Here is a 14,596-nt window from a genome sequence, read left to right on the forward strand (position 1 = left end):
CTAGTGACTGATATATCTTGTGTTCTAAAACGCGTATTTGAAAGGTGCATGAATTTTTGCTTGGGCAAAATGCTCCCATAGGTCATGCTGTGCAGTATATTGTTGCATGAGAATCTGTTGATATGTTCCCACTGTGATTTATTGCTTTACACAGAAGAATAAACTGTATTGTGGTATAAGTATGGCAATAAAAACATAAGATTAAAAAAACAGAGATGTGAAAATGTTACAGTTGAAACTTATGAATATCATTAATTGAAGATGTGGTAACAAATAATGCATTTAATGAAGAAAACAAGTATTATTAATTTTATTTCGTAATTTTCAACTATTTATTTTACTGTACCTTGATTATTTTGCTTCAGTTAGTATTAGGGTAATGAAAATAAGAGATAAATATAAAGTTTCACTGGAAATGAAATTTGAAAATCATTTAGCCTCGTTCTAGAGGATATCAAACTGTAAGATGGTAATAAATATTTTTATTTTTAGCTTGAATATCATTTTCAATCAAAATGACTTAGTAAAGGCTTCAGAAATTCATGGACAAATCTTTAGTAAAAAAATACTTTATTAAAAAATCAGATTTTTTTGCATACAAGAGGCTTGTAATGTTTACTAAAAGCTTGCTAAATTTTATGAAGATATACCTAATATGTTTAGAGTTATGTATAGTTTCATGGGTACATGGTATAGTTATAAGGTTAGTCAATTGGGCCAGGTCAACACAATTGAGACTGCATACTTGATTGTTTTTTTGAATGTGTCCTGAACAGATATGCAATCTAAGATAAATTTTTGATAAATAGTCTCAAATGTCTCATTTATCTGATGAATGCTGCCTAACTGTTAATAAATATATAAACTTTACATTTTAAAGTAACATAAAGTGGAAATTTTGTCTCCCCCCCCCAACACCATTGTTTTAACTGGAGGATGTTCTGTTTATTGGTTATATATTTTTTTTAGTGTAACCTGTTTACACTAAACCTGGTAACCTATTAAAGGAATTTATTATTCGAATGTTAGAATGGTTTGAACCCATATTGATGTAACTGTTACAACCACTCACGCCATTTGTTGATACATAGTTTCTAGTGTGATGCACTGTGTTGTTTATATGGGCAAAACCTTTACTTGTTTTATAATCCGGTATATGATCTTTGAATATTCTTTGTCACTGTCATATATGTTTCTAAAGAAATTGAAAATTATTACTGCTATATAACCAGTATAAATGACCTTAAGAAAAATTTTCCAAATATTTTATATTCCTTTATTAATTGAAGTTATTTTCTTCAAAGGATCAGTTGATTATCAACATTATCATAGAACAGATGATATGTGATCTTGACCCAGGTAAGTGTGTTATTGTTGACATTAAGTACATGCTCATTTTATTTATTTTCCAATTAGAATATATAATTCTATATTTCTTCTGTGAGAAAAATGTTTAAAAAATGTTTTTGTGATAGAAATTACACATGTATATATATAATTATCAATGAGTATTAAAAAAAAAATGTGTTTGTTTAAATATAGTGTGTCCTGTACCATTTTCTTGCACTTGGTAAATCTTTAAACCTCATTTCGGACGTCTAAAGATTTTCTGAAACTGCTGTTACATTCAAGTATACATTATTTCCTACATTTAGATCATAAACTTCCACTTACAGTTTATTTGGTTATTTTGTGCTGTTTCAGAAATTGGAAAACATTATAACTTTCAAGTTGATGTTTGGTAAAAACGATGATTTTGAAAGTAGCACGTATTTTACTATTTATATATGTGTTATAGCTGACTTGATTTTGCTGACTTTCAGTTTGATGGTGATTATATGCTTAGTAATTTTAACTTGATGAAAATGTATCCATCAATAAACATGGTAGAAATGATAACTTTAATAATTATTGCTTATGTAGTAATGTTTTACAGGAGATTGCTTTCATTGTTTGGTTTTATACTTAGTATCTTGAATTTAAGGAAATGTAAAATTTATAATTTTTCAGATCTTGGAGGTGCAGTACAACTTGTAGGAATTTTGAAACTGCTTTTAGATCCTGACAATATGTTAGTTACAGTTAATGTAAGTCTTTTTAAATACTGATAGTTAATTTTGTGGTGTAAGTTTAACTTAATCCTTCAAAATTGATGTTTTTTGAGTTACTATAGGTGCATGAAGAGTAATTTTTTATATTTAATTGGAGTTTTTAATTCAAATTCTTTAAATATCTGCCAAGATTATGATACTTTTAAGTGTTTAGAAATGTTTCTTCTGCTTTTGTAGACTGATTTTAAACATTTGAAAAAATAAAAGGAATTTGTCTGTTCTTTTGTTTTTCATTGTATTTGTGTTGAGGAATAGGGTTACAGGTTGTATATTAATAGTTGATCTTCCCCACTTAAATGACTTTATTATGTATTAGGTCGTCAAGCAAAAAACATGTTGATGTCCTCTTTGACACTTTCCACATTTGCACGAGTTGTTCCATTAAGATGGTGTTGCAGTGAATGAGACAGATGGTAATCTGATGATGCCATATCTGGAGAATGTGGTATGTGGGGGAGAACTTTCCAATTCAACTCCATAATCTTGTGTTGTGCAGAAGAACACCTTTCCGATAGACGAGTGAAGGGCATTTCAGATGAAGGGCTTGATTTAAACATTCCAGTTACTGACTATAGATCTCTGCATTGACAGTTCACTGTAGATTGAGGGGTTTGAAATGAATTATTCTTTTGGTGTCTCACCAAATTCAAAGCATCACATTCTGCAGATGGAGTCCAGGTTTTGGGGTCAGAAGTGGTTTTTGCCTAAGACTGAGCCATTGTTTTTAGCGTTTAATATTCACATAGAGAATCCATTTTTCATCAGCGGTGACAATTCTGTCCAAAAATGGTTCACGTGCATTATGCACCAGAAGAGATGAAGCAATGTTCACACTTTGGAAACGATTGTCATAGGCGAGTTCGCGAGGCACCCAAACACCTTCTTTATGGAGTTTTCCCATATTCCTTAGATGTTTAGGCACTGTTTCATGAGAGACATGGAATTTCAGGGCCATTTCACGAGTGTGTTGCCTTGGGTTAGACTCAACAAGCGTCTTTAGAGCATCAATATCAATTCCAACATGTCGACCCCTGCCATCACAGTTTTTAAGGCTAAAGTCACCTGAACGAAATTTGTTGAACCATCGATGACACTTAGGAACGTTCAAAACATTTCCACAAACTTCTTTAATATTCTTTGTGCCTACAGAGGCATTGTTTCCCTTCTTGTACTCGAACAGCATTACATGCTGAATGTGTATCTCGTCGTGTGCCATCACTATAAGAGTATACTAAACTTTACACATTATATAAGCTACACTAACATGATGTTTAGATGGTTTGTTTAACTATTATACATGATGTACATTTTGTTTTTGGTGGGGGGTAATGAAAGTGTTCCAAAACGCGACATTAATTTCTTGACGACCTAATACTAAGTGCTATCACTTATTTAATGATAGCTACCATTTACAGCCCAGTATCTTGTGTCACTTTCAAGAGAAATGACATCATTAAGTTTTAGAAGATTCACTTTGATCTCCACTCAAATAACCTACAAAATAAGACTATTTCAGATATATAATTTTGTTTTGATGCATATTTTTTTAACATTTGGATAATGAAATGAAAATCGAAACTGCTATCCCTAATTTTGATTTTACTCCCCGTTAAAAATTTTATGAAACATAGCCTCAAACTTGTTTTCTTCATACAGTTTTGTTTCTTACTTCTATTCAGGTTGTTGATAGTTTGAAAAGCTTTTTTAAAGTTATTGTTATCAGAAACTAAAATTCAAGTAACTACATTTGTTTGTTTTCAACTTCCAACTTCTAAAGCTAATAAGATGAGTAAGTATATAATCTGAAAACTGATTATTTTATTCGACAAAATTTGCTTGCTGTAAAACTCCCATTCTTTTTCATATAAATTTTAAATTTGTATGATTAGTTACTAAGTTAGAATCCATTCTTGATTGCATGCCTTCAGAAAATCTACCTATATAATTGTTTTGTATTTTCTGTATGATATGTAAAGGTAATAAATGTTATTTTATTGATTCCCTTCTCATTTATTTATCTTTTTGAAGTAATTACCTTGGCATTTTCCTTTTCACTTTGCAAGAACTTTCACTTGTATTTTGAAACTTTGGAATATTACATTTGATTTCTCTTGCTTAGATATTAGTTGGGGTTCTTTTTGAAACAACTGTACATGATTTCTAAATGGAGTATAGAAGTAACTTTGATAAACAAGATAAATGCACTATATTTGTATTAGTTTTAATTATATTTAAGGTATTTTAGTGCAAAATGTATTTCAACAAAGTAACTACATGACATCATTAGGCCTGCAGTTTTATTATTGCTTTCAGGTCAGTGGTTATGGGCATGTTGGATAATGGTATAGTGGGCAACTTTGTCATGAAATAGTTTTTGTTTTAATTATATATTTACCAACAGTATATAATTTAGGTTCATAAACATTATATGGTTATCATGTTTTATGTTTTAAATGTATGTTTCAAATGTAGTTTCCTTTATGAGTTGGTAATTCTTATGAATGCAAAGGCAGAATTAGATTATATAATTCCATCAGCTAGAAAGGGTTATCAAGTGTTTTTATTTGTAATCTGGTTTAACATGTTATATTACCATGTGTAAAACCATATAATAATTAATGAAATGCATCCTCATTATTTTAATTTTTTTTTTAAGAAGAGAAATTATCATATACTGGTTCAATATGCATATTCCACATTTTTTTGTCTTATGCAGAGATACAAAATAATTGTGAAAACCAAAACTTTGTAAGTTTAACATGCACTATATTCAACTAGTCCTTCCCCTTTTAATGTTGGAAAAAATATCCAGAGGTTGTAACGTATTTCTTTGAAAGCACAAATACTAAGTTTAAGAAATGTAAGGAAGTAATCAAAAGTTAAAATTAAGGTTCATACAGGAAAAAAAAATTTTATCATGTGGAATCGTGTTCATTCACGATAGTATTTTTGTTTTTAGAAATCGGAGAAGACAGATTTTCTCAACTTCTTTTACAAGCACTGCATGCATGTGTTAATAGCACCGGTGTTAGCTAATACAGCTGAAGAAAAGCCAAGTAAAGGTATATTCCTAAACATTGAGTAGATTTGTGAATTCTGAAAAGTAAGATATAACAGTCAGAGTGACATTTACAACCTAAGTTGATTTAACTCCATTAGAATGTTTGTATTATTAAAGAGATTTTTCCCCCCTTTCTTTCTTTCAGTTGTGACTTTTAACCACTGTTGGTTGATTTTATTACAAATATTGTGATGAGATATACGTATGTCACAAATTTGGATTAGGTTGATTTCTTTTGAATTCTCACACACCTGTAAAATTCAGAATTTTGTTTAAAACTGAAATATAATGAAAATTATAGATGACAAAGACAGTTTATAAGAGTTAAGAGAAGTCTTTACCAAACAGTTGTTGCTTAAAAAATAATGTATTTGAGGTTTCAGAGAAGAACTTTGTTTTAACTTGAAGACTGAGTAACAAATTGAAATTTGTTATATATTATAAAGCACAGACACCTTAAATTTATGTGCTTGTCTGTGCACACAGTCAATTGAATAATGTTGTGATTTTATCTTTCAAAATAAGATCAAGGGAACTAGAAAGTTTTCGTTACGGTATTTCCCTCCTCTCACAAGATTAGCTTTTCTCATTTTATGGACCTGGCATGGCCAGGAGGTTAGGGAGCTTGACTCACAATCTGCTGGTTGCAGTTTTGAATCCCTGTCCCACCAAACATGCTCACCTTTTCAGCCATTGTGGCATTATAATGTGATGGTCAATCCCCCTATTTGTTGGTAAAAGAGTAGGCAGTGGGTGGTGCTGACTAGCTGCCTTCCATATAGTCTTATACTGCTAACTCCACCAATAAGACATCACTACTATCACGTGACAAATGTGACTCTCTCTATGCGGCACTACTGAACCACCATTTCTCGTTTGGCAGTGCTTCAGTTCAGACATCTTTCTTTTTGCTCATTTACTTCTCGAAGTGGTTTAACTTAATTTACTTTATTTTCAGAATTTTTTCATTTTATTTTCAAAAGCGTTTGATTTACCTGTGTTTTGCCATAAATTTTTTGCTTGTTTGTTTGGTATCAAGCATGAATTCTGAAGTTAACCTTACCACTTCAGGTACATCTCATTCGTCTGATGCCATACTTCAGGCCACAGGTATGGGCGACCTGACAGGGTATTTATCAATCTTTATTCACAGAGAGATAAAGCATTATATGGGACAACATTTGTCTCCTGATGCATGGTATGCCAACAACAGTTCCGGTGACTCCTTGGTGGGTTCTGGTTTGGTAGGACCTCGTTTGGTGGAGCCCTTTCATCTCCGATGTTTGGGTTCACAGATTTTTGTCAGAGGGATTTGTCATACCCTTTTTTTACCCTTGTCCTGCATGCCTGTTTCCTTTTCTCCTCTTCGGGATCCCTTGTCATGCCGGCATCTATCCAAGGCAGTGAAAGACCTCCTCACACAACATGCTATTGAGCCTGCTCCATGTATTACATGGGGGTTTTACTCCCTCTTTTTGTGGTTCCCAAAAGGACTGGGGACTGGAGGCCTGTAAACGATCTGTTCCATCTCCATCGACATGTTCACATCCCATGCTTCACCATGGAATCCTACCTTACTATTTGGTGGGCTTTTTCTCTAGGTCTTTGGATGACCAGAATGGACGTTTCCAATGCTTATCTGCATATTCCCATATTGGAGCGTTCTCGTCATTATCTTCAGTATGTTCATCGTGGGATGGTTTACGAATTTTGTATTCTACCCTTCAGGCTGGCTTGAGCGCTGTATGTTTTCTGTCAGATGGTGCAAACCTTTGCACTACATCTTCATGCCCTGATGTTGCACTTTTACATGGACGGCTAGCTTCTTCTCACTCCTTCGATCTGTCATACTTGTCAGATTGTTCTCATGGCTGCTTGGGTGGGCTGGTTGATCAAATTGGAGAAGTCCTTCCTTCATTCTACCCAATACCTCATTCATATTCATCCGGGTGTTTTCCTCAACACCCATCTCATTTGGGCACAACCTTCTCCTCTCTGGCTCTGTTCTATGGAACCGGCCATTTGGAACACCCTGTATGCTCCTTCACTTTCTGCTCATGAGGTTATATAGCTTTTACTAACATTGGATCTTCTCTTTTGGGCCCATGATCATCACATTTTTCTGATGGCATGTCACATCCCGGGTGCTTTCAACTTTGTAGTGGATCATCCTTCCCAACCTGACCAGGTGTACCCGATAGAGTGGTCCCTTCATCCCCTTGTGTTTCAGTGGCTTTGCAATCTGTGGGGTATTCCTCATATCAATGCATTTGTCACTGCCCTCAATCACCAGTTACGTTTCTTTCGGCCCCTGGTTCCCCATCCTTGGGCTTTGACTATAGATGCCTTCAGACAAGCTTGGCCGAACAAGTTCCTTTATGTTTACCCTCCTATCTGATTACTTCATCGGGTAATCTCCCTCATCCATACCACTCTGTGCAAAGTCCTTCTGGTTTCCTTAATTACTGCAGCTACAGTTGTTCCCTTTTGTCCCTTTTCCTTTATTCCCCAAACTTCTTCATCAACCCCAGTCGCATCCTGCACTTGATGTTCTACATCTTCATGCCTGGCTTTTGTCCGGTCCCTGACAAGGAGATCCAGTTTCTCACATTGGGTGGCATCTCAATTAGTTCATTCCGTTTGTCCTTCATCCATGACTGTGTATCAGCAGAAATGGAAATTTTTTCACACCTAGACCCTGGCTTGTGGTATCTTCGAGTTTCTTACATGGTCTTTTTGAGAAGGGTTTTTGGTCTCCTTGATATCGGGTTATTGGACAGCCCTATCTATCCCATACTTTCTGTTTTTCCTATTACCACAGGGTCTTTTTTTCCCCTGTCCTTGCCATTCTGATATGTTATTTCCAGATCCATCAGCCGCCTAGGTGTCCAATACTTCCAGATTGGGACTAACATGGTACTCTATTCCTTTACATCCATTTGGGCCCATTGCGTCAAACTCTTTGTTTCATTTATCCCTCAAAGCATACTTCCTTCTCCTCTTGGCCTGCTGGGGTATTGTCAGTCGGATCTGTTTGCTATCAGCATCACTCACACACTGTACTACTAAACCTCTCTTCTCCTTTATCTAGATAGTTCCTTCCTTCTTGAGAAAGTTAACTCCTCCTTTTCACTCATTTTCCTTCCTTCTATTTCTCATCTCTATTTTCTTCCTGATCCAGATAGACTTCTATGCTTGGTGTGTGCCCTTCATTGTTATGTTGCCCACATGGCTTCCTTCAAGGGTTCCTGTTCCCATCTCTTTATCCCATGGCAACCCTTTTGCTCTCTGGATCTTTCTCTCTTTACCCTTAGTGATTGGGTTTGTTGTTTAATCTAGTTGGCTTATTCCTCCTTGTCTCTTTACGAACGTGCTTTGTTCCGTGTTACCTCCCATTAAATCTGACACCTCATCATTTCCCTTGCTTCTCATCTTCATCAGCCTTTGGAGGAGATTTTGCAGTCGGGCATGTTGACCACCCCTAAGACGTTCATCTCTTATTACTTTTATCACATCACAGTTTCTGCTGCCTCGGGGTATCACCTACCACCTGTACCTATACTTCTGACCTGGGTATGGCTATGACACTAGGTAAGTCTTTATTAATGCTTTCTTTTCTTTCAGGGGCCCTTGCTTTGAATTTCATCTCTTGGATCCTGCTCTGTGGCGAGTGTTGCCTGAACAGGTTTTCTTTAAACACACAAACAAATCCGCTATGTCAATTTGCGTGCTCTTTCCATGACTCCGCACACTCACCTTTGAGATCACTGATATTTGCTTCATAAATAGCTGCCCATCCCTGCCATATCTTGAATTAAATCGGTATGGTATGTTTTTCACCCATTGCACTTTACTTGGGTGTAACCGTTCCTCTGGACTCTCCAACACATTCCCCCCCTTCTTCCAGTGGAGTATGGGAGTCCTTACCACTTGCCAGTTCCGAGGCATCCTGTTGAATGGGTTCCACATAGATGGCTATAGCCATTCAGTTCAGAGTAAGGCAGTGGTGTTCTGCTGGTGTAGAAGGCCTAAAATCATCCGGATTGAGTGATATACCACACGAGACATCTAAATATAGTTCACCCCTTCAGTTGGCTGGTTTTGGATATCGAGTGAACCAATCATCTTAAGTCTTCACACAGGTTTGGGGTTATCCATCTTCCTCCCTCAATTCTTCTCTCTGTGTAGTGGGTTATGAAGAGTATACGTGGGCACTCCCTCATTCTCTTTTGCAACAAGGATGTTCTGGACCAGTCTCATGGTCACAGGAATTGATTGTATGTGATGGACTTCCCTCGGGTACCGTATGATGCATTCCCAAATCCCTGGCTTAATGCTAATCCTGTGTCGTGCCTTGGAGTCTGTGTTTTCCTCACATCCACAATTTTGGGGTTTGAGGTGAAGCCGGTATGATCCTCATCCTACCCTCATGTAGATGTCAGTACCCAGTGAGGAAATTTTGGATGTAGTTGACTTACCGAGTATGGTCCACCGCATTCTAGCCATTCTTCACCATGGGACACATCCTCCATTACTCACTTTCCTTCCGTGGGATTGAGTTTCTATATTTATCTTGTTGGGATCACTTTCCTGACTTATCCTCTCTTACTTGGATGTGCTCCCTTCCTTTTCTGCCATGTTTGTTCCTAGCTGTTTATGGCGAGGAGATACCTGGTTCAGAAGTGGTGCGTTGCCCCTCCTCAGATCCTCTGATCTGCTTTCCTCATCCACAGAAGTATCCTTCGGACACTTTCGAGGGGTACGTCTGTTCTTCCCTCGCACTCCGAATGGGGGGAAGTACCATATCAGAATTTATAGTTTTCCTATTCTGAAAATGTATTTCTGCTAGGTACTTCCCTTTGCTCACACTTCTCACCATCCTCCCCACAATCTTCTGGTGCTTACGTCATCTGCCAAACTTTGAAGTGATGGTTCGGTAGTGGCACATAGAAGGAGTCACATGCATCACGTGATAGTAGTGCTCTCCTCTTGGTAGAGAGATGATGCATGAGAGACAGGTTGGAATCTTTGATTTCAACAGGAGGATGGAAAAGGCTTGTGGAATGCATTATAAAAAAGTTTGCATACAGATGGCAGCACAAAATGGGAAAAGCTAATCTTGTGAGAGGAGGGAAGTACCTATCGGAAATACATTTTCAGTATAGGAAAATTATAACTTTCATGTAAGTGGAAACCTTTCTCCTTAATAACTTTTAGTAGAATTTACTTGGACTATGCAGATTCTGTTTGAAGATAATCAGGCTAAATTCTTTTTTTATCCAATTAAATGGATTGAAGTAAATGCCATGATTTAACTTTCATTCTACCAGCTAGTCAAACAGTTTCCACCCAAAAATGGTGTTTTCCATGAAAAGGTACTTTAGTAGCAACAGCTTGAATTGGTTTTTAATTTATAGCTTTAATTTTTGATTAGTTATTTTATAAAGATAAAAAGAAATTCCTATAATATTTCACCTGAAATATGCTAATCCTAGAACCAGAATGGGTTATTTTACTTAAAAGATAAACTATGAATTAAGAGTTCTCTGAGAAAAACTTAAATATTAAAAGTTATGGTGAATTACTTGTTGGTGCTTCTTATTCCACACATATGTCTCCATGTATGTATAATATGTTTTGAAGTTAGATATGTTGTGAGAGCAACTTGAAAAAAAAATCATTGAAGTTCTAATTTCATTAAAGGATCTAGTCTCTTTTTTATATTACAAAAATAATAGCTTAGTAAAAAATATACTGAATAATAATTATAATAATAAAAGATTTTATACTGGAAATAATGTTATTATGTTAACACAGTATTTGCTATAGGTAATTATTGTTAATTTTTTGACATTTTTTTTATGTACTTTTTGTTTGTATATCCAGAGGATAGCCAGACAGCTCAGTTACTTGGATTAATATTGGAACTTTTAACATTTTGCGTGGAACATCACACCTATCACATAAAAAACTACATTCTTCACAAGGACTTGTTAAGAAGGATTCTCGTCCTCTTGAAATCTAAACATACATTCCTTAAACTTTGTAAGTGTACCATAATGTCTAATTTGTATTTGTGAATTTAGAAATAAGAATTACATTTATAATCTTTCATATTTTGTTTCTTGACTCTTATAGTTGATTTAGATCAGTAATAAAAAAGTACTTTTTTTAATGAAAGTGTTTGTAGTATATTTAGTTTCTCATGATATTATTTATGTGCTGAAACTTGGTACAAAAAAAGTATTTGATTACAAAGGTGATTATTTAATTATACTAAAGATATATTCATAAAAAACAAGGGTTATTTTTGTGATTATTCTCCAGTCTTTCTTGAATTATATGTAAGAGTTATTGTCAGATGCTTTAAATTTTCATAACAATGAACTGTTTTCCACTTTGTTTTATATAGGTGCTGTTCGTTTTATGAGAAGGATCATTGGTCTTAAAGATGAATTTTATAATCGATACATTATTAATGGCAATCTTTTTGCTCCAGTTGTCGAAGCTTTTAAAAGAAACAATGGTCGTTACAACCTTTTAGATTCTGCCATTTTAGAATGTTGAATTTATAAAGTGGTTAGTATTCTTTTTCAATTTATTTTTCCTGATTACAGTACTTAGCTAAAACCAGATATTATCGTCAGCTCTAAAAAAAATATTTTCAAGAAGAAAAATAGACCAAAAAGTAAAACAAACATTGATTTATTAACCAAAAACAGTTAGTAGTCTTTAGAAAAACATTAGTTATGTTTCAAAATTAGTTAAAAAATAAATGCATTCATAGGACTACTAAATTACAGTATACAGGTTAATTTCTTTTAGAAAGGCTTATAGTTATAGAAATGCTTATTATAATAAATAGAATATAAAACAATTTTTTTTATTTGTATTCATTTCAATGCACAATTTGTTGTAAATTTTTGTGTTTCAGGATAAGAAAATCATTCTTGCTAAATTACAGACACTGTAAAAATCTGTATCTGGGAAGTTTTGAATATGGATACTTCAAATCAACTATTAAACCTAAAAGTATTTGAAAGAGATTTTAGTGTAAGGGGTAAAGTTTCTCTATGTACACTTTATTCTAATTTTGTTGGCCTGACATGGCCAGGTGGTTAGGGTGCTTGACTCACAATCTGAGGGTCGCGGGTTCAAACCACCGTCCTGCCAAACATGCTTGCCCTTTCAGCCGTGGGGGCATTATAATGTGATGGTCAATCTCACTATTTGTTGGTTAAAGAGTAGCCTAAGAGTTGGTGGTGGGTAGTGATGACTAGCTGCCTTCCCTCTAGTCTTGCACTGCTAAATTAGGGACGACTAGTGCAGATAGCTCTCATGTAGCTTTGCGCAAAATTAAAAACAAAACAAAAAAACAATCTACTTTTGTTATTAAGACCATATTGAGGTTTTTAATGTTCAGGTACTAAAAATGAAACTACATAGATGACTGAGAAGATTTATCAATGTATGGTTCTTTTGTAACTATTTGACTTTACTGATTGTAGTTCACTGGCAAACACTATCTGTAGAAAAGTGCTAAAATATTCGGGATTAGTAAAAAAATAGGTACTTAGAAGAAAAATTTTTTAAAGTTGAGAAATTGTATTTAATCAACTATTAGGAGGAAACAGTGAGTATAATGTTTAGAGTAAATGTAAGCAGTTGAAGTGCTGAAGGTGAAGAGTATTATGCTCAAAACATTGTAAGGAGTTTTCTTTTATCTGGATTTAAACACTGCAAAACTTTTACCATCATGTATTTATTAGATCATTGAAATATCTTTAGTCCCAAATATGATTTTGATAAAAATCATTGTAACATCATTTTGTTTTGTATTAGAGGTTTCCTTCTTTTTTGTTCTTCCTTCCACATACTAGCATGCGAGTTTCCTTATCTCTTGTGTCACTATGCTTTTCATCTTCACATCATTCTTTTTGGCTGTTTTTTCTCTCCTCAAATTATAAATATTTGCGCAAGTTTTAATACTGTTGTTTTTTTAGGTCCCCAAAGTATCTGTTATGATGTAGTCTTAAATTTCATTGGGAAAATAAAAAAAACATAAACAAGTTGATATGTTAGTACAAAAATAGGTTATTCTGTGAGAACTTTTGTTAATTATGAACTTTCATAGCAACTGTGCCATTAATATTTTGATTGGATTTAATTTATATATTTGTTTATATTTTACTTGCAGGAAGATATAAAATCCTTAGGTGCAAATGTAGCTGAGAGGTTTGGTAAAGCACTGGAAAAGATTGACTATGTGCAGACTTTTAAATCCCTTAAGTTAAGGTTTGAACAGCCACAAGAAAAACTGAAAGATAGGACATCACTTGAAAGGTTAGTATATCTGCAGATGCTGTCCGTGCTTATTTGGTTTGTATGAATAATTATTTGGGGGTGTCATATATTAGTTAACCTGAAATGAATATTATCCATATTTTTCATACTAAACATAACACTGACGTGATAAAGTGGAATAACTTGTTATAATTTTCTAGCGTGATTGAGCTTCTTAGTTGGGAGGAATAAAAGTAGTTCCAACTATATCAGTGAAAAGTTAAAAATTGATAATATTATATTCCAATTAAAAATGTAGCATAATAATAACATAGCAAGATAATTTTTTTGTCATGATTATCATGCCCTTCAGCAGAAAAATAGTTCATGTGTTGAGTTAGAAGATAATATAAAATTTGCTTTAAATTTACATTTTGCATTTCTCATTGCTGTTTTCATTTCTAGTGTTTCGCCAATTCTGCGTAATAACAGATACCGCAGAGATCCACGACAGCTAGATGAAGATGAAGAAATGTGGTTTAATGAAGAGGATGACTTGGAGGATGGAGAACCAATAAATGACACCATGAGCAAAAAGCTAGATGCAGAGTTTGATGAAATTGGGAAAATACTAGATAAAAAGGGTGGGTTATGATTTCAGAACTGTTTTAGACAGATTCTTAAGACATATTTGATAATATATCCTACATGCACCATCATAGAGTATATTCAGATGTGTCTAACTTTCCATTAATCCTCTGAATGCTGGTAGGTCAAATAGCACATCACAACTTTTTACAGAGTTACATTCAAAGTTGAATTAAACTGCTTTAATAGCAATATATATACCAGTAAATTTGGCATCAAAATACAGTTAAGGCTTTCAGCACAGGCTCAGTCCCTAGGACCAACCTCATAACCATTTTGTGCTTGTTATAGTTTTCATACTATAACTTTTAAATTATTAAGTGTATGATAACAAAATTCTGCAGAGTATCAGTAAACATTACAATGCTTTCATATACAAAATATCATTTTTTTTATTAACTCTTAAGGTTTGTAAAGCAACGTTTTTCTCATGCCATTTTTTTTCTTTGCATGTTGCCTATCCAACATGCAAAGTAATTTTCATTTTAAGATT

At 34.3% G+C, this 14,596-nt stretch overlaps 1 protein-coding gene across 1 annotated transcript in view; it reads left to right on the forward strand.

Moving 5' to 3' along the window:
* The window catches only part of LOC106458147 (serine/threonine-protein phosphatase 4 regulatory subunit 3-like), a 66,982-nt gene that overhangs the window by 38,053 nt on the left and 14,333 nt on the right, over window positions 1–14,596 (forward strand). The window contains 7 exon segments of the mRNA XM_022384283.1: window positions 1,305–1,359; window positions 2,011–2,087; window positions 5,071–5,173; window positions 11,059–11,217; window positions 11,585–11,751; window positions 13,370–13,515; window positions 13,921–14,099. Coding sequence (XP_022239991.1) covers window positions 1,305–1,359; window positions 2,011–2,087; window positions 5,071–5,173; window positions 11,059–11,217; window positions 11,585–11,751; window positions 13,370–13,515; window positions 13,921–14,099 — 886 coding nt within the window.

Source organism: Limulus polyphemus, unplaced genomic scaffold (assembly GCF_000517525.1).
Source record: "Limulus polyphemus unplaced genomic scaffold, Limulus_polyphemus-2.1.2 Scaffold420, whole genome shotgun sequence".
Taxonomy (NCBI): Eukaryota; Metazoa; Arthropoda; class Merostomata; order Xiphosura; family Limulidae; genus Limulus; species Limulus polyphemus.